Raw genomic sequence first — 21874 nt, 5'->3', positions numbered from 1 at the left:
ATCTATCTATCTATCTATCTATCTATCTATCTATCTATCTATCTATCTATCTATCTATCTATCTATCTATCTATCTATCTGCTCAGGTGTTTACAAAATTTTGCCAATCTAGTGAAGCACACTATTTAGTACCCTATTTGTATAATGTATTGTTTCCACCAGCTGAACAGAAAATTATTCCAAAGTCAGTGTAATGATTTATGGATTCTGTTTGAGATTTGTTGCCCTTTTGCTGATGCCACTAGCATTTAGAGATGACAGCAGAACACACTCTCATTTCTAGACATTTGTTGTATTTTAATAGTTTTTGATGTTTTGAGTTTTTGATGTTCATCATTGATTACTTTTCGGTTTGCTCTTCCAGGATTCTCTTTAAACAAAGTTTGTCATGAGGAAATGTGTCGTTATTCACATAATTATTCTTCATAAATTTACATGTTCCCAAACTGTAGACATAAGTTATCTACGTCTTAATTCGTACAGGCTGCATGAATCTACTGTCTGTGCCAGAAGGAAAGCAGCTGCAGCCTTGTTTCGTCGATCCTGTGTAATATTCTTAACTGTTGGTGGTGATATTGCACATGCCCATAAAAGTTCACCTTTACATATTAAAAATAAATAAGTTCATATAGAGCACAAAATTGAAACTTTTTTATTGATCTTTTTAATCTTTGAAAGACAGGATATGCTTCCAGTCGATTTATACCCAACTTCTTAATGTGTCTCATCAATGATGAATTTCACTTTCAATTTTTTCCTCTGCGAGTCATGCAAACTCATCATGGCTTCATGCAAAAGCCTCATTTACACGTCTACCTTACATCTTATTTGCATTTTTTGCCATTCGCAAACTACTTGAAAAACAACATGTTGACTTCCTTTTGAATCTAGAGAGGTTGTGACCTGTTTAGCTGAAATCTGTTTGTTCTTGTAATATCCATGAGGATGTTCTAAAGAAAATCGTGTTTTGAGCGGATCTGGCAACGCTTTCGACGCGGGGAAAGCGTCCCTCCCTACAAGGGGAGGAAAAAACCACCTTACTCGTGCTGAAAGGGTGCCGCAAAAATGTTAGTAAAATACACAGCTTGCAAAACCAAGACGATACTTTTCTGGGAATTAGTTTAACAGTAATAAATTAACGACGTTATTTAAAGTATATATAAAAAACGTACGACAAATTTCATATATTTTTAACGTCCCCCACAAAATGGTTTTCCCCAAGTGATGAAAGACAGAAATACCATCAATATATCAATATCTTAGTTTCTTGAAATTTATTACAGTTGTTGCTTTTTTTTTTTTAACTTTTATTAAAACTTCTTTTTAATTAATTGCACCTTCATGATAACAGCATTCAAAATGAAGTTTCACTTTACCTTATTAACAGATCTTTCATGGTCATACAAAAAGCAAACAAAAAATCTCATAAATGTTTTTCTCTTCTTTGCAGGTAATGTCATTTACACAGTTTATCTCTGAATAAATATCTACAACTTGCACGCACACACATTATTGCTCTTTATTTTTAATGTTTGTAAATTAGGGTCTTAACATGTCAGTATATCATTGTATTTTCACTATATGGCCAAAAGTTTATCACACCTATATGTGTTGTAGAACATCACATTCCAGATTTATTATCCTTTGTGGTTAACTTCAATCTTCTGAAAAGACTTTAACCTAGATCACTAGAAGCTGGAGCATGGCTGGGAGGATTTGAGATCATTCAGTTACAAGAGTAATAGGCGCTGATGTTGGGTGAGGAGGTCTGTGGTGCAAGATGCAAAACACGTCTTTATGAACCTATCCTTGTGCACCCAACTCCTTAGTTCCATTGAAAGGAAACTGTAATGCTATAGCATACTAAGACATTCCTAACAATTTAGTGCTTTCAACTTTGTGACATCAGTTAGGGGAACAACCACATATGGGTCTGATACTTGGTGTCCACATACTTTTGCCCACATAGTGTAATTTTTTTGTAATACAAATAGCAAAAGATAGAATAGATGGCAAAATATGCTTTGTACACACTATATTCCAACGATGATCAGAAGTTGAAAAGTTGAAAAGAAGCAAGCGACATCCACAGTTGCATGTGTCTCACTACATTTGGCCTGCAGAGACCTGCAGAAAAACTCATTATATGAAGTAATACCCTGACTTCTTATTTAAATATTTAAAGATGTAGATGTTGTGAATATACCAACTGACTTTCCAAATCTTTCATATGACTTTCCATCAGTCTTTCATAAACATCAGTTGTTGGACAAATTAAATCTAGATTTGATTTTAACTCCTTTATCATCAACAATGAAATCTTCCATCTGTAATCTGTGCCCTTGTGCTTTGTTTTGTCAGAAAACCTACAAGAGACAATAAAAGCTTTCTGCCACCCATTGCAAGAAACACAGGGTAAAAAAGCTTTCCATTAAAAAAAGAAAAAAGAAAAAAAACATACAAGCAAGCTGTCTGCATAGCTATCTATATATGTTGTAAACAGCACTGAATGATAACAACAGTAATTTAAACATAGAAATGGACATGAATTGAGAAAAATGAGAAAGTAAAATAGAAAAAATGAAAGTCTAAAAGCCTAAACATGAGCTGAACATGTTGCCACTGTCTAAAAGCATAGCTTAACATTATATATAAAATATACAAAGTGCTTTGTAATATATACATACACACACACCATATATATATATATATATATATATATATATATATATGAAGGTCAGGTGTTCTGGAATAATTCTTGCAAGAACAGTATTGTCAAGTGCATTTGCAAAACCCATCAAGCACCATGATGAAACTGGCTCACATGAAGACCATCCCAGGAAAGCAAGACCAAAACTGACCTCTCCTGCAGAGGAGAAGTTCATTTAGAGTTACCAGCCTCAGAAATCACCAATTAACAGCACCTCAGATTAGAGCCGTTATGAAGGCTTTACAGAGCATCAGTAGCAGACATATCTCAATATCAACTGTTCAAACGAGATTACTGTGTATTTCGGCCGCCTTCAGCATTGTTTTACAATGTAGAAAGAAATAAACATTAGGAAAGACCGTGGAATTAGAAGATGTGTATATATACACATCTCTTTCTCTCTCTCTATGTATATATATATATATATATATATATATATATATATATATATCTATCTCTCTATGTGTATATATATATATATATATATATATATATATATAGAGAGAGAGAGAGAGAGAGAGAGAGAGAGAGAAATAGATAGATAGATAGATAGATAGATAGATAGATAGATAGATAGATAGATAGATAGATAGATAGATAGCATATAAAAATGTTTAATATAAAATGTGGCAAACATAAAGGAAACAAGGAGGAAACAGGGATATCAAGGACTTGCTTGTAGGTCTTTTTCCATTATCCAACCAAATGATTCATAAAAGTTTGAACCCTTCTGGTCACCACTGTTTCTATGTAGAGGCTGCCTCTGTAGTGGAGATCTGATTTATAAGTTCAGTGAGAATCTCATCAATGTCTTCAGAATCATAGTCTACTTGCTGAAGGTCCAGATCAGAGACTAAGGTGGCCAGGAGACCTGCCACACTTTGTCTGAGTTGTCTTAGTCTGTGGCTAAAAAGAAGAGAGACTCTATATGAGTTATTGTTTTACATTGCATGGCTTTTTGTCTCAAACAGCAGATAGTCTGCAGTAGGTCATCATATGAACTGTATAAACTGTATCTTATTGAAATACACTATTTAAAAGGTGGCCAAGCTGACTGTCCCTGCCCTAAAAAGGTTTTGCTTAATTTGGAGCTCTGCTTTTTGCCATTGTCCTGATAATACTGGATCCAGTCAAATGCTGCACACACGGTATGGCATGGTGTTGCAAAATGAGTGATTACATTCTATGTTTAAGATTTCTTTTAAGCTCACCCAATACAGCAGCTCCAGAAGAATAGACTGTGCCTAGTAACTTCTTCACTATTGGAGATTAGATGTTTTTTTGGGATACTTTTTAATACAGTTGCTAGCTGAGGATCTGTGAGGTACCTCTTTCTCAAACTAGGGACTTCTTTTATCCTCCTGCACAGTTGTGTACTGTGGTCTCCCACTTCTTTTTCTATCCTGGTTAGATATATAGATATTTTCTGGCAAATACTTGCATGGAATAGCCTTCATTTCTCAAAACAATACACTGATGAAGTTCTGAGGGAATCTCTATCTTTCTGGCGATTATAAGACCATATTAAAATCCAAAAATGCTGATGCTCCATATACTGATGCCCAAGGAAGGCCTAATGAATTGCTGTTCTGGGCTGAAAATCATTTTCAAATTGCAGAAAGGTTTTCTAATGAAGATAAGCACTGATGCCTAAGCAGATATTCCATGAAAGATCAACTGTTACAAGACAGTTGTCTAAACTTTCAAATACAAGACAATTTATGAATGCTTCCAAACTTTTGAATAATAATGTATGTATGATACATGTTATTGGAATTCTCCTAATCTGCATATTACTAGAATAGAGATCTTACCTGCATAACTGTGTGTTATTGTTTTCTTGTCCGTCCCCCATTCTGTCCTGATTCTCATTCTGCTGTGTCCCAAACTGTAAATCTTTTTCTGTTCTTGGGTTGGAGGCTTCTGTTGATGTTGTTGCACTTTCTTCTTTTGATATAATAGGAAAGTCTGTCTGGACACTTTGGTCTTCTACACTTAACTTCACCTTTTCACTTTCTCTTTTTATGTCCTCTAAATCATTCTGCAGGCTCTCACAGTAGGTTGTCAGAGTGCGCTTCTCAGCTTCTAGAATGTCCGCCTGTATGTGAGGATTTTGAAAGAAAGAAAGGACAAGATCTAGAGTAATTATATGTGAAACAAACTGTTTTTGCATCAGAACTATTGCATTGTTCTTTATTAGTTCATTGAGTTTGCATATTCCTTTCTAACATTTATGCATTTTGACTCTTGTCTCCAGTCATCATACACTCACCTTTCCCCTTAGCTCCTTTTCTGCCTTTTCTTGCTCCATGAGCTTATGTTGGAGCTGCTTTATTTCCTCCCTGGCCTGCATATACAGCACTTTGTAATTCAATGGTTCCTCAGAGATGGTCTGTGTTATGTAATTGATTTGTTCCTTGTGCACTGCGCTCTTGTAATTCACATCATCACTATTGTCCATTGGTGCTATTTCAGTGGCTTCCCTTTCTACTTTATTAGTATCATTACCAGAGCTGCACATGGCAGGTGAACAAACAGTGCCAGGTGAGGGTGTGGATGTTGACAGACAATCTAGTATACTGTTCACAGAACCATTTCCTCTAGCTTTTTTCTTGTCCATGTACTCTTGAGTCTGGCTTAGGGCTCTCTTCATCCTGAAATAAAGTTATTTGTAATGTCATGTCACTGTGAAGGTGCATGAGACAGAGGGAGTGAAAGAATTATGACAGTACCTTGTAGGAGTAATAGGGAGAGGAGTGTCCTGAATATGAACTGAAGGTCTGGAGCCTAAAGAGTTAAAACATGGGTTGCAACAAACTTGTAAATGATAAATGCCACTGGATAGATAAAATAGGTCCTTACCTGCACATGTAAGAGAAGAGTAAGTTAGGGTGGGGCTGTGTGTTGTTTTGCTGGCTGACCTGGGTTTAAAAGATCTCTGTTGAGGGGAAAAAGTCATGAGGATGAAGGCAAAGACAGACTGAACAATATGTTTGTTTATACAAACAGTTTCAACACAGAAAAAACGAAAAATTATGAAGATTTTTATTTCATCTTGTGTCCAAGTCATGATACATTATAGGTCTATATGAGAAGTATATTATGTTTAACAGCATGATCACCTGCTGCCTGTTCTTCTCTTCCTGCCACTGATTTCTCTCACTGTTTCAAAATACATACAGATTATATACAACATCAAAATAAATATGTTAGAAAAAATAACATTGCAAATAACATGACTCAGTACTCACTACTCTTTGTAGGTTTTCTCATATTTGGGTATTTCATCATCGGCATTCTCAGGCTCCTCTTCAACTGTACAACTCCTGAGAATATCAGATACTTACATGAGTAAGTGCACACACATAAAGAGAGAGAGAGAGGGAGAGAGAAAGAAAGAGAGAAAGACACACACATACATACATACATACCTGAATTGTTGGTCTGGGTTCATGCGGCAGAACCACTTTTTAGGGAGTTTTTTAGCATCAACACCATCTGGAAGTTTTCGCCACTTCAAACAATCATCACACTGAACCCAGGTTTGATCTGGCTGCTTCCTGTAAAGTCCACAAAAATACAAAAACTGTTCAAACGATCAGAATCTGAAAACAACATGCAAATGTGACTAAATTGTTTAGCAATGTCAGATAGGGAATTAGACACATGAACCAACAGCTCTATTCTAATTCTATTCCAAACTTCTAATAAGTATGAATAAAAACTGCACATGAAAGCAGCTTTTTATGCATGTTTCATATGGGCATGCAGAACTATTTTTTGGTACTCCAATTTCCAATCATTCCTGCAGTTATTTACAAGCATCCCCTAAAATTTTCTTATTCACTGCCATAGATATTTGCTTGAAATGTAGCAACCCAGACCAGGATGAAATATATGACTACAATTTTTTATTAGGGTAGGTGTGTCTAGAAGCACTCTGAATCACTAGACTATTTCTACAAATTGTATTTGTACTATATTAGAAATATTTATATTTTGTTTTAAGGTTATTTTAGCATTTTAGCATTTTAGTGACGAGTCACTAGTGATTAGTCTTAGTGACTGATCACTGGTGCAAAATCAGAAATAACATGCATAAGAGCTATATTTTCTTCAGCAAAGCAATATATATATATATATATATACATATGTGTGTGTGTGTGTGTGTGTGTGTGTGAGTTTTACTTACGCAATGTCTTCAATAGGTTCTGTGAAGTTCAGGTTTTTCTGATGTCTATAACAGACTTCCTTACAATAGTCCTCAAGCTTATAACCTACATTTAGCATGGTTTTCCTGCATGGGCACAAAATATCATCCCTTACTACATTCTTAAGTGCATGAGTGTACATTAAGTATACTTAACCCAATAATATACTTATAGCCAATGAACCAAACATGTTTATCTCTTAACAAGAGGGCATGTCAAGGTATAGGATACATTGGAAGGTAAGCCAAAAGTCAGTTCTTTTAATTGATGTGTTTGATGGAGGAAAAATGGGCAGGCATGTAAATCAAATCAATAATGCCAGATGACTAGGTCTGAACATCTTTAGACCACAATCTTTGAACTAGCACCAGTGTTTTGGGACCCCCAAGTCTCATCAATACACAATAAACATTCTCTCAATGATTTGTTCCATCAGAACTACTGTGATACAAGTCATAGAAAATGTAATTGAAAATGCCATTGAAGGAATGTGCAATAAATGTAAATGCCATTGAAGGAATGTGCTATATCATGCAGTGCATCTTACCCTGCTGGGTATGGTGCTTAGTTACTGCAGACCAATCAGGGTGCCTATGGGAACCCTATCACCATGGGCATGTATACATCAGAAAAGGTCCTTGGAGAAAGGTCACCTGGTCTGATAATTCCGATTTCTTTTACACCATGTGTATGGTCAAATATGTGTGTGCCATTACACCTGGAAAAGTGATAGCACCAGAATGCACTATGGGAAGAAGACCAGCTTTGGGTAATGTTCTACTGCACCCTTTATGAAATTTGTATGAATATCAATTTGACACTAGTCCTGAATCCTTCTGCCCTCTGACCCTGCATGACTCATCTTGAAGCCCCACTTTTACTAGAAGGTTTGTTCACCTGAAAGTCACTCCAGAGGATGGCCTCCCATGGATAGCCTAAATAGCATGACTGTAAACTGTTGTAGAGAGGATATTATTTACATTTACATCATTTACTGTCTTGTGTCACCCAAATGAGGACGGGTTCCCTTCTGAGCCTGGTTAGGGATACATTTAAATTTGGTTTTCATGACAATGACCATTGTTAAAATTGTTATTTAAAATTGAACTTAATTGAACTAATGTGTGTGTATCTTCACCAGCAGCAGAGAAACTAATTGACAGTAGCAGCAATAACATTTTTTTTACTCAGTCTATGTGCCAAACTGCTTTCTTTTGACCTCAACCGTACTGCATTGAATTGACACCAAACCTGTCATTTCTCTCCATATTTTGGCCTTTTGACATGCTGTGAATCCACTGCATATTCAACTAAATAATATTTTTTTTTGTACTTCTGCTTCAGAGAATTTTTTTTTGCTGTTTGCAGACAACTTTACTCAAAGATTTTCATAACTGAGGCCCACTGATTTCATTCAAGCACTGATTGAGAAATTAAACAGTATGCATGATAATGTCTCTCTCCCTCTACTCATAGAGTAGCCAACTTTTTCTCCCAGGTGATGTTGTACTAGTAAAAAGCCTACTCTATCCAGAGGAGGAGTGTCTTCTCACAGGGAAGCCATGGGCAAAAGAGCCCTGCAGGGCCTGAGACAGGCCGAGGCCATATCCAGGTGAGAGTGTGTGGAGAAGGCCAGCCTGCCACAGCACAGACGTTGCCATGGGTGGTGCGGCCATCAAGAACCGCACCCCAACACATGCAAGAGACATTGTTGAAAGGATTCACGAAAGCAACATGCCTCAAGACTGGGGCCCAAGGTAAGAAACTGGGGGTCTATCCATGAATGAACCCTGTAACCTTGTACAAGCAACTGATGATGTAAAAGCACCTAATCTAGAGCCAGAAGAGAAGTGGACTCATGTGCGGAGAGCCAAGGGAGTTATGTTGGTTGCTGCCTTACTGTTTCTGAAGGACTCCCCAAGGCCATGGGCTGGACAGCCTTTGAGAACCACACCCCAGCCAATGGGAGAAGTGCCCATCAAAAGTGTTTTGTGACAGCTAACCAATCTAAAATTGGACATAGCCTCCTGTTGCTCTTGGGTAATAAAATCTTTTGGCTCTAATAGCCTGATACTTTCTTGGAGAGAGGAACATGTTCTATGGGCCCTTGTCCTAGGGAGGAAGAAGGTCCTGCTGCAGGACTGGGATCTGTTTCTTCAGTGGCCAAAACAGAGGGGAACAAACTGGATTCTATAACCCTTATTTACGGGGTCTAGAAACCATGAGATACAAGGCCATGGTGTGCAGGGACTCAACAGTCTGACCTGCTGCCACATGGGCTTTGCCTATAAAGGCAATTTTCCATGTGTTTACAAGGGCTTCAGAAACCAGTTCCACAAGAGTGTTCCAATAGCATCAAGACATGATGGAGCATTAAATTCCCTCGATAAGAAACACCCTATATGGCAGGAGGATAAAATGTTTTGGCTCATTGGTGTTCTTTGTAGAGTACTATGTTAAAACTATATTAAATAGATGATAGCTACTAACAAGTATGGAAATGATATTCAAACACACTTGTACTCATCTGTATTGTCAAAGTCCTGCTTGTTGTGAGTTGGTTTAAGGTGGTTACACTCTAGGACCCCAATAACTCCCACTCCTGTGCTGTTAGCCTGGCAACAGAACACAATAAACACTGTAAATATCATCAGAAAAAAAAGAGTAAAATAAAATTACACCAGAACAAAATCTGACTGCAAATCAATTGTACAGCATGTTTTTCTTGCATGATAAAAGTAGTGGGGCATATTGGAGTAAATATCCTTTTAATATTATTTGGAATCTGTAGAATGTTATCTTGTAGCATATCCTAATAGCTGACAGCTTGCTTAGTAAGGGTCTGAAACTCATAGCTCCCAATAAATTTTTAAATCTCAGAATTAGTTAACAATAATGCTAATTATGGAGGTAATTGTCATAACTGTCCGACCTGACTTCACAAACTTCTTTGATAAAAATATTGAAAAAAAAAACCCTCCACTTTTGCTCCTAAATTTCCCTGGGCATTATTTCTCCTCTGTCAGCAGAAGAAATGCTGCAAGTTGTCTTGCAATTCCACCTGCCTATTGCATCCCATCCCTTCAACAATGCTCCAAAGCTTCTCATCTTTATCACTTCTATCATTAGTGACTGCATAACATCTGGTTATATACCAAATGCATTTAAAGCCGCAAGAGGTATTCCCATTTTAAATACCAGGTGACATAGAGAGAATCTACTCTATGCTGGTGTCCTTAAGGCTCATTGGTGGTTCCTCTTCTGTTGTCTATACCTGTTTTCTTGGTGCAGAAATATATATTCACATATGGAAATATACAGTGATTTGTATTGGAATAAAGTATATTTTTAACTTCCCAAGTTCTCTCACACCACCTAATTAGCATGCTTCTTTTCTGGTTTTAAATTAGATGTGGGCAGCTTCAGGAATCCACTGGCTTCTTAAAGCTGCCCGCATCCAATTTAAATCACTGATTCTTGCATACAAATCAGGTCAGTGAACAGTAACTACCTTAAAGCACTCAAAGCACTCTGATCAAGCCATTAATACATGTTACAGGGCTTGTAGTTTTCATTGACATTTTTATTATGCAAGCTAACTGGCCTTAGATCTGAATGTTTGCAGCTGAAGGCTTGATGGAACCTGTATCATATCATAGGCATTTCTGCATCATATCATAGGCACAGGCTGCACACTCTCCAAGGCTGTGAATACAGACAATGCTAACAATTGTGTCACAATGACGCCAAAACTGAATCTTTTATTAATTATATAAAAACACAATTTTTGTCACATATAGACCAGTAAGATAAGTTATAAACATGTATAGCAGGAGTGGGTCTGTATCATGAGAAGGGGTTAGGTGCTAATTAACCATCACACTGAAAGTCCAAACCCCTTCAACATCATTCAGACCCCTGACAAACTCTAATCCCACCTTATGCACTCCAATATTTCTTATTATTTCAATTTTACCCTAATTATCAAGTAGAATCATTTTTGATGAATTTTGATAATTTAACCAAATTAAAATGAAAGGAAGCTGCTACAGTTAAAATACAATTCACTGTACTGACTATGGTGTGAGACTGCATGAATGCTCTACATAGATCATACACATTATACATAAGTATACATACACTCTATGACAATATTAGATTAGATTAGATTAGATTAGATTAGATTCAACTTTATTGTCATTGTGCACAGTGCATGTACAGAGCCAATGAAATGCAGTTAGCATCCAACCAGAAGTGCATAAGTGGCATATTTACAATAAATTATAATAAAGGTATACAGCTATGGGGATGATATGTACAGGAGAATGGACGTCTTATGTACAGGTATAGTAGGGAATATAAATAGGTATAAAAGAAATATCTATATATGTATGTACAATCAATGTATAGTAATGAAGATATGTTAAGAATTAACATGCTAAACAAGATATACAGATGGGTAAGTATATATATATATATATATATATATATATATATATATATATATATATATATATATACACACTATATTGCCAAAAGTATTCGCTCACCCATCCAAATAATCAGAATCAGGTGTTCCAATCACTTCCATGGCCACAGGTGTATGAAATCAACACCTAGGCTTGTAGACTGTTTTTACAAACATTTGTGAAAGAATGGGTCGCTCTCAGGAGCTCAGTGAATTCCAGCGTGGAACTGTGATAGGATGCCACCTGTGCAACAAATCCAGTCGTGAAATTTCCTCGCTCCTAAATATTCCACAGTCAACTGTCAGCTGTATTATAAGAATGTGGAAGTGTTTGGGAACGACAGCAACTCAGCCACGAAGTGGTAGGTCACGTAAACTGACGGAGCGGGGTCAGCGGATGCTCAGGCGCATAGTGCGAAGAGGTCGCCAACTTTCTGCAGAGTCAATCGCTACAGACCTCCAAACTTTATGTGGCCTTCAGATTAGCTCAAGAACAGTACGCAGAGAGCTTCATGGAATGGGTTTCCATGGCCGAGCAGCTGCATCCAAGCCATACATCACCAAGTGCAATGCAAAGCATCGGATGCAGTGGTGTAAAGCACGCCGCCACTGGACTCTAGAGCAGCTGAGACACGTTCTCTGGAGTGACGAATCGCGCTTCTCCATCTGGCAATCTGATGGACAAGTCTGGGTTTGGCGGTTGCCAGGAGAACGGTACTTGTCTGACTGCATTGTGCCAAGTGTAAAGTTTGGTGGAGGGGGGATTATGGTGTGGGGTTGTTTTTCAGGAGCTGGGCTTGGCCCCTTAGTTCCAGTGAAAGGAACTCTGAATGCTTCAGCATACCAAGACATTTTGGACAATTCCATGCTCCCAACTTTTGTGGGAACAGTTTGGAGCTGGCCCCTTCCTCTTCCAACATGACTGTGCACCAGTGCACAAAGCAAGGTCCATAAAGACATGGATGACAGAGTCTGGTGTGGATGAACTTGACTGGCCTGCACAGAGTCCTGACCTCAACCCGATAGAACACCTTTGGGATGAATTAGAGCGGAGACTGAGAGCCAGGCCTTCTCGTCCAACATCAGTGTGTGACCTCACAAATGCACTTCTGGAAGAATGGTCAAAAATTCCCATAAACACACTTCTAAACCTTGTGGACAGCCTTCCCAGAAGAGTTGAAGCTGTTATAGCTGCAAAGGGTGGACCGACGTCATATTGAACCCTATGGATTAGGAATGGGATGTCACTTAAGTTCATATGCGAGTCAAGGCAGGTGAGCGAATACTTTTGGCAATACAGTGTATATATATATATATGCATGTTTAAATAGTATTGTTATGTACAGTAGAGCAAAAGCAGTTTTACCAGTTTTCCAGGTTTCATTTCAGATCTTGTACCTTGAAATGTGGCTGTGCTCATTAAGCAACAAGTGAGCTTGCACACAAATGTTCAGTGAGAAAGCACGGGGTGCAATCAGTGTTCAATTCGATTGAGATCAGGGCTATGTGCAGGCCACTTAAGATTCTGTACTCCAAGCTTGGCAAACCAAGTGTTTATAGATTTGTGCAATGCCATGCTGGAACAGGTTTTGGCACCTTGGTTACAGTGAAGGAATTTCTTAATGCTACGGCATACAAAGATGCTTTAATGTTCACATGAACAATATAAGAGTCAGTGTAAAGGTATGTGTAGCATTTTTCTTTTTCTTTGGACTTTGTTTACCTTTTTTTCTCTTTCTTTTGTAAACATATTCAAATAAATGTATAAAAGGTATGCAGATTATTATGAAGAAAAATTAAATATATACAAACTGTTTGATGCTCACCTTGCGCTGACAAGCGACACGCTCATAGGCTTTGATGAGTCGGTTTTTGTTGTACATCATGATGCCATAGTGCTCCTTGGTCTTTGTATTGTAGCCAAAGGTGATCGTTATTTTCTGATTCTAAGACAAAATCTTAAGGATCATGGCATTAAACATTTTTGAACTATTTAACAGTAATATTTTACATGTTTACTTCTTTTATTTGCATGAGGATACGTAACCTGTAGGTTTGTATGTGTCCATGAAGACTTTGGCTAGACTTTTAGTGACAAACTGAGTTTCCACCTTCTGACCTTGGATAATAATTTGCATTCTTGGCTTCAGGTACAGGATACTGCAGTATGCCTGAATCAAGAGAAAAAGACGACTATTGACTACTTGATCAGTGGTTAAAAGATCTTAAACTTAATTTTTCAAGCGCTGATCCAAAATCCTTCACATAAACCACACCTATTTTTCCTAAAATCCATTTGGCATTTGTATCTCAAATACACTAAAACTGAAATGAGCTCATTCATGGTGAGATTTGTCAGTTAAATTGGTATATGGAAAAAATGTGTAAAAAATCATCACTTTCTTTGGCAAAACAAAACATTCTGTCTGCTGACAAAGCTGACTGCCATATCTGCATCCACCACCAATCCAGTAGCTGCTAAGAATCAATTCATTTTAATTTTCTGGTGTTCTTGAATTTCACTACCAATCATTCATCCATTATATTATATCTTATATTTGACTCTTTTCTGTGTTTTGGGTTTGTTTTGTTGATTATCTCTAAATTTAATTTCCTATTTCTCATTCAGTTGACAGGAACTGATCTTTTTGAATTCATCATTTCAAAATTCTCACCCGCAGTGAATATTCACTCTCAGGAACTGACATGCCTCCCTCATTTTGGTGTTTTTTTGTTTCCCTGGTGCTCTCGTACACATGAACAGGAATCCGGATGTCGTTGGGGTCCTTCATGAAATCAAATTCTAATTCTCCTAAAACTGTTCTGTAAAAATGGTATATATATATATATATATATATATATATATATATATATATATATATATATATATATATATTATATTATATAACAGTATAATTGTACAAAGCAAAATATGGTGCAAATCACATGGTATATATATATATATATATATATATATATATATATATATATATATATATTATATTATATAACAGTATAATTGTACAAAGCAAAATATGGTGCAAATCACATACGCTCATTTCTATTATTTGTTTTAAACCATTGTTCTGTGACATATTTCAATTAATATGACACCTAAAATATTTAGATCGTTATCTATACTATAATATTAAGCAGAAATATAGATTAGACTTCTGAATTACAATAAATTCTCATACAAATATCATTTAAACAGAGCACTCATTTCAAACAATATTATTTAACTGCATGTGCATGTTCACCTGCGTAGGTTCCAGATGATGATACGCGTTCCACTTGAGTTGGTGCTTAACCCCTCAATAACACTGAACTCAGAGAACAGTTCTTCCTTTGTGCTAAACAGTGAATATTTCAGGATATGATGAAGACAGTCTGCATGCTCTGGATGAACACTGAGTGAGCCACAATATTAAGGAACAAACTGCACAGAGGAACCTATAAATTCTCAGAAAGCATTTGTTTACCTTACTTTGTAACAGGACAAGAATTTTCCACTCACTAGTATAACAACACATTTTGTTACAGTTTCACTCTACTTATTGAACAATATGTTTTAGGAATTAGGGGTATTATGGTAGTTTAAGTGGATATACTGTATATATGTGTATACTCTGTGTTATGTACTATGACTATACTGTTATAGGACAGTTCATTGTGGACTCTGTTGCAGAGTGAGACATGCCATGGGGCATGCACATTACCACCAATAGGTGGATTGGCTATAGATGGGGCAGGCACAGCTACAGAGCAGTCTCAGGAATGAAATATTCTTTGTTTAAGGATGCAGACAGTGTAGCAGCCTCTAACTTATACCAACTTTATTTGTTATTTCTTCTGATCTCCAGCAGATCTAAAAGATCCTGTAATAGAAATGTACTGTTCAGAGCTTTGGTACATCATCCTAGTAAAATCTAGCCATCTATCTCTCTGTTTCTAGGTAAAGGATATCAGTCTGGCCAGTTTTGGTGAACATCACAATAGGCACTATGACAGTCTGTGCTCCTGTCAACTCGAGGTAAGTCTGTGACAGGAGACCCACACACATGGTGTTGGCTTTCTTTGAGAACACGATGGCATCTTTCCCCAAGCGCATGGAGCCTGACTTAAAACCATTACCATAAAGACCAACTGGAACATGGCCTCTTATCGCCTCCTTATTACTGAAGCCAAAACTGAGAGAGAGAGAGAGAGAGAGAGAGAAAGAAAGAAAGAAAGAAAGAAAGAAAGAAAGAAAGAAAGAAAGAAAGAAAGAAAGAAAGAAAGAATTATGCTTATGCTATGTCTGCTCTGAAAAATAATGCAGTATTCATGAACACTTCACCTACCTGAGCATTTTGTGCATTTTGTCATAGTCCATGCCTTTTCCATTATCCATAAAGATGAGGCAGTCCTCTTGGTCTTTAACTGCTGTTTTATTTATCCACAATTGTTTCGCATTGGCATCTGGGTCATAAGCATTGTCTGTGCACAATAAAAAAAATCAAGCACAATTTACATTTGCCTGTAAAATGGGTTCTCTTAATGCGTTTACATTCTTAGTCAGCTCTGAAAAGTAAAAAGTAAACTTTGGAAAATAAATGTCCATTTATTAGTAAAAGCAGTAAACACGTTGTTCTGGTTAGGGTAGTGACAGATCTGTACTGCATCTCAGGAACATTGTCATGAGGAAGAAATATACCCTGGAATCGATGCCAGTCTACTGCATCACATCCCACACAGTAGGGCTACAGGTCTGATAAAATGGGAAGACAGATTTTTTTACTTTTAATCATGTAAAGTTTATTACATTAACAAGTAACAAACTTATTTTTAACTACAAAGATATAACATTTTCAAAGATAGAGGAGGGATTGACAGACAATCTAGTGGATGGAGAAACAACAAACCTTTTCTCACTCAATGCAGGAAGAAATCATCAAGGAATCATTACACACACACACACACACACACACAAATATCCTTTCTGTAGTGTCCTTAGGTAAATGTTATTATTGTTGGTGAACACTAGGGTTAGGGGTGGTGATAGCTCAAGTGATTAAGGCTCTGGGTCATTGACCGGAAAATTGGGGGTTCAAGCCCCAGCACCAGGGCTGTTGGGCCCTTGAGCAAGGTCCTTAACCTTCTCTGCTCCAGGGGTGCTGTATCATGGCTGACCCTGTGCTTTGACCCCAACCTCCAAGGATGGGATATGTGAAGAAAGAATTTCACTGTGCTGTAATGTATATGTGACAAATAAAGGCTATTTCTATTTCTTTCACTTTGCCAGAAAAACCACTAGAGGTCGCTGTGTGGTTGCTGTAGTTAAAGATGCTCTCTCGTTACTGTGAGAGAAGTAGGGAGATAGCCTGTGCTGGGGCCGAGAAAAGACTGTTCATTGTATATGCTGCAAAAACAAGGAAGGTTTATAACATCCGCAAGTATTTGAGTGATTAGTATGCATGATACAACACTTTCCCTTTTACATTTAGTTACAAAAGTATATTTATTTCCTTGTTGTCTGTATATTGTGCATTATTACTAAGAGTGCATCTCTAAAACTGCTTTTACTAAGTAACCTTAACATCACCTGCAGTTCAGAATGTGGTAATCAGATTCTGTAGTCAGTTAGTTGAAGAAAGATGAACAGAACAGAATCAGTAGTTTTGACTCACCAATTAGTTCTGCTATAGCACTGAAGGGCCAGGTGTGGCTAGTGGAGTTTGTGTGCAGGAACTGTGGACTGATCTTGAAGAAGAGAACAATATGGTAATCAAGCACCATGACACATGACAATGCTATAAAGATGAATAAAATTTGAAATGCTTTCTTATCACTCTACTTAGAGCTCCATTTAACCTGCCTTAAAATCGCAGGCCTATAGAAATCATGAGCTTCTTTTTTCAAGATTTTATTTAATTAAAATATATGAGTATGTCTTTTGCAATGTTTTGAGAGGAACATATAGGAACATATATGACTGTGTTTTTCTTCAAAATGACAAGTAATTTTCTTCTAAATGAGAACAAAGCATGTTTGTTAAAATGTACTTTTAGGAAACTTGGGTTCTCATACACCTTATGCCACACACCATGCAAAACAATCCTTGGAATAATTTTTTGCTTTTATTTTTACATTTTCTTCATAGTTTGGTCATTTGCCAAATCCTAACCACAAACCAGCTTTCTGTTATCACATGACAACACCCAACAGGAGAGGGAGAAGGCTAGCACCTGCTTCCTCTGAGACACATGAAGTTAGCCACCCACATCTTCAAACTTCTTCTCAGTTTTGTCACAAGGCAATGTAACACACCCAGAGGAAAGTCATCTTCAAACTCTTCAAACATGAGGTGAGAGAGACCCATAATAAACTGGTGTCTCTGTGCTTGACAGGGGAGAGGCTTCCAGCCCTAGGCATAGATGACTGTACTCAACCTTAGGGTTAACCAACATTTTTAACCAAGAGCTAAAATTTGATCACTGCAGTTTTTTCTTTCCTTACATAAGCTAGAAAAAAATGCTAAGATCCGCCAGAACAAAATGTATCTGTTAAAAATGTAAAAGGAGAAAGTTTTAAATGGACTGGTGCATAGCTGATTTATTTTGAATATATCTCTAGAAGCTCTGCCCTGGGCTGACGGTGTGATTTTATTTGTTTATAACCTCATTTTATGATCTTGATATACTTTGTTTTGTCCTAGAATTTTTTATGTGTACTATTTTGATAAATATGTGCTGAACACAGACACTTTGTGACAGTTTCTTCTTCCGTATTTTGAGTAATAATATATGTAATGTGTAATCTCGCCAAACCACCAGTGAGACACATCAACCACCACGCCTGTTTCTGTTTATTTATCAGTCTATAACACTGAATATCTTTCTTTTGTGTAAATACTCCCTGCTTATGTAAGTACATTTCAAAGAGTTTTGCTATTTATTCATGGTCTCTGCATGCTTCTTTGGCAAAAGCTTCCCTTGATACCAGCAGCAGCGTGCCTCAGGTTTCTTCTCCGAGTAAACCCGAAAATTCTAACAATAGTTACACTACAGACATACATTGTAAACATGCTGTTTTTAGGCATAAAAAGCTACTGATTGTCTCTGCCTGTGGACAGTACTGATGAAATGAAAGTGAAAGTTATACTAACAAAACAAGGTAATATGTTTCTGTGAAAGTAAAATGCTTCAGTTGTTAAAGTCTAATATTTATTGCTTAATTAACTCAATAACTCTTGAGCATACAATGAACACAATATTTGCTCAGGGCTGTGTAGTAACAATCTACTGCCATAAAAAGTACACGTGACTATACTCTTATTTGAATTATTCCCAAATATTTATTGCCACAGTATTTAAAAAGATTGCTGGTTATAGTTTAAACTAGTTATACTCCATAAGTTAACTGTAAAACATGTTTGCCCCTTTAAGGTATGTGAACTTATTTTTATCTTTAGCTTTAGACTAACCCTAACCCTAACCCTAGGTTTTGGATATTGAACTCAAGTTTACAAAAATAAAAACTTAAAAAGTAATCCATTGTCTTGTACTTACCGAGCTTAAAGGTATTTTTGCATTTGTTGGTGCTGCCATCCTTTTGTGAATCTGTGGTCTACAGTTCCAAAGTGAGCTTCTTAGAAAGGAGCCGGAGACTCTTCTGTCTGAAATACAGGAAAGACATCATAACTTTGTACTGACTGAAACTCCTCCTCTTATGGCTTGTCACAGAACACTGATACTAATTCAACATTCAGTGATTGGTTATTTTTGTATTTTGTTTTGTTTGTTGTTGTTTTTTTTAATGCATACAGCATTAGGGGCCAGTTTGTGTAGATTTCAGTTGATTGCAGCCCTCAATAAGATCTATGACTACTGCATAGTTTCTTCTGGGAGTAGTTTCTAATGTTTAGAGTTGATATCGTTACTTTAACATATTATTGATCAATATAACATCACTGATCTATATTCATATATGGATATGAACTTTTTTTCCCCACCCCATTTCCCCCCATGCTACCTGCTGAAATGCTTTTTTTTTATTGGAATGCTAGCCTTATTGGAATTTTTAAAATTATATTTTATTATTTGTTTATTTTTATGACCTGGACAGTCAAAAAAAAATCACTGCATGTCATATTGTGTATGGCTGTGTATGACCAATAAAAATTCAAATTAATTTAAAAAAATTTTTAAATCTGGATTGCATATTTTAGATTATGAATTGAAATTAAAAACAGCAGTTATCTAGGAACAGGAATAGACAACAAAATATTTGATATTCACTTATACATTATGTGAGGTTTCTACCATTTGGCAGGATCCCTCCTACAGTAAAAGGAAGTGAAGGAAAACTCATTCCAGATGTTGTAATACTTTGTTTAGCCCTATACCTTTCAGGACTTTTCATGCAAGCAGACATATACCAATTCACTTTCAAATGTTTAACAAATAAGCATCACACATTTGATTTCAGCTCCAATAGTCAAAAAAGCCAGATGATGAATTCCGCCCTCTGTGTTCTTTTTAATAAGCCAGACTGTACACTGCCCCTTGTTGTGTCAGACCAATCCACATCTTACCATCTTTATCTTGATACTAACATACAAGTAAACCCTTCCAGGCCACATGTATAGAATCTGTTATATGAAGTTTTTTTTACTGCACTTCAAACACATACAAAGAAAGCAAAACGTTTGGGGGGGGAGGGGATTAGCATTGCACATAAATAAATAATCAGCTTTAGAAATATAATAAGTAGGAATAAAAAAAATATCTTTTTCATACAAATTGCCCACAAAGAATATATTGATGTGAAAGTTTATTAATATTTGAATGATGATGAAAACGTCTCAGTTACATATATTTATTCTTTCTAAATATTCTACAGCATGCCTACTAGCTGCTTAGCATTATTTATTTGTGTACATTATCATGTAGCTTAGTAAATCAGGCCCTTGATGAGCACATTATATTGCATAATACAAACATACTGCCTACTGTATATAGCTTTCATGTTTTACTTTGCCCCAGTGTAGCGTCTCCAGGTCGGCTAACTTGCTCATGGGGTCTGTTGCATCCTTCTCAAAAATTCAATTAACTATTACACAGCTCACAACTGAGCTATCACTACTTATAGTTGCTTCATTATACCTCAACCGACATGCTGTAACTCATGGGAGCCAGGCTCCGGGATGTCTGATGGCTCTGGATAAGCAATGACCCCCCCAACGAGACTGGAGACAAAGGAGGAATCCTGCCTCCATGAATGTTGGAGTTCTGCAGACCATCAGTACTGATAGCCCAGCCTCACACCCCTGGATCTTCCCATCAACTTGTGACCTTAACATGCAAATCACCCTGCGCCTAGCAGTTTTACTGCCATTAAAAGGCAACAAGAATTCCCTAATCTAAACCAAATCAATGCCTTGACCGGGGGATGACCAAAGTTCTGACTGAAGACACACACACACACACACACACACATACACACACACACATATACATACACACACACATACACACACACATACACACAGACACGCACACACACACCCAAAGCGTCTGGAAACACTCATCCTGACCCCCACACGCACACACATAAGGAGGGGGGCCCCCGTGCGCCTTTTCTTCCCGGCACGATCTCTTCTATCGTTGCCCGACTCGACTTCGATCTTTCTTCGGGACAAGACTTTCACTTTCTCTTGAGACTTTGCCGGCAGCTTCAATCGAAGAACTTTGCACCACCGAAACCTTTCTCGTTCCAGCAGAATCTCTCGCTTACTCCGAGGACTTCGAATCTCTGAACCTCCTTGATCCACTATACATCAAGACGCTTGTCAACGAACCAATGCAAGTAAAAGTTACTAACTACTTTAGATCCACAATTTTAAGCTGAAGCCCCTTTATTAAGGCGAATCCAAAATTACCTTGACGATTCTCACACGGTTGTAACCAAAACTTTATCTGAAACTTGCCATATTTGATCTCTTCTCTGTTTCCTCATCTCCTTCAAACTCTCTCTCTCTCTCTCTCTCGTTCTGCTTTCCTCAGTATTCTCTTCCTCACTCTCTATCTCTCTTTACCACCTTATTCTCTTCCTATAGGCCTTATTCTGTCTTTTATGTGTGTCGTAGTTAGTATGTGTTGTGTGTTTTTGTTTTATTAAATGCATTTTATTCACGGGTGATTGTCTCTGTGCTTTGCTCACAATTTCGGGGTCCCTGAACATTGCTCTTGCTACGTGCTAAATTACAGATAGTACTTTATAAAGTAGTTATTCTTTCTTGGCCAGGAAGATAACTTTCCCTGGAATTAATGCATAATTATACTGTCTGTTCACAAATAATTGTGTTATTGATTCTGAACAGTTAGTTCTAAGAACCCCCATTTGAATATTTATAATTAATTATAACCAGTTATAATTACACTTAAATATTTAAATTTTGAGCTAGATTCGCTACACATAATACAAACATACTGCCTACTGTAT

At 37.0% G+C, this 21874-nt stretch overlaps 1 protein-coding gene across 1 annotated transcript; it reads right to left on the bottom strand.

The window, feature by feature from the left end:
* Positions 1–1505: 1505 nt before the first annotated feature.
* On the bottom strand, positions 1506–19086 carry LOC131354218 (MORC family CW-type zinc finger protein 3-like). Its single transcript, XM_058391594.1, has 18 exons — positions 18940–19086; positions 17059–17131; positions 15733–15868; positions 15356–15579; positions 14650–14803; positions 14065–14212; positions 13432–13560; positions 13216–13335; positions 9439–9536; positions 6903–7007; positions 6142–6270; positions 5962–6036; positions 5833–5872; positions 5573–5648; positions 5443–5497; positions 4983–5364; positions 4525–4808; positions 1506–3616 (listed from the first exon to the last, which is right to left on the bottom strand). Exons 1-18 carry the CDS (start codon positions 18976–18978, stop codon positions 3457–3459), a joined length of 2427 nt encoding a protein of 808 aa, XP_058247577.1. The 5' UTR covers positions 18979–19086; the 3' UTR covers positions 1506–3456.
* Positions 19087–21874: the final 2788 nt, after the last annotated feature.

This window comes from Hemibagrus wyckioides, linkage group LG06 (genome assembly GCF_019097595.1).
Source record: "Hemibagrus wyckioides isolate EC202008001 linkage group LG06, SWU_Hwy_1.0, whole genome shotgun sequence".
NCBI lineage: Eukaryota > Metazoa > Chordata > Actinopteri > Siluriformes > Bagridae > Hemibagrus > Hemibagrus wyckioides.
This window is presented reverse-complemented; position numbering and strand designations above follow the sequence as displayed.

Bases quoted from the DNA above. Each gene is read 5' to 3' on its own strand.
- LOC131354218 (XM_058391594.1), bottom strand. From the start codon at position 18,978: ATGGCAGCACCAACAAATGCAAAAATACCTTTAAGCTCG. The intron at 15,869-17,058 runs GTGAGTCAAAAC...TATTGTGCACAG, and splicing joins TGCTATAGCAGAACTAATTG to ACAATGCTTATGACCCAGAT. The intron at 7,008-9,438 runs GTGTGTTTGAAT...GTGCCCATGCAG, and splicing joins GACAATACAGATGAGTACAA to GAAAACCATGCTAAATGTAG.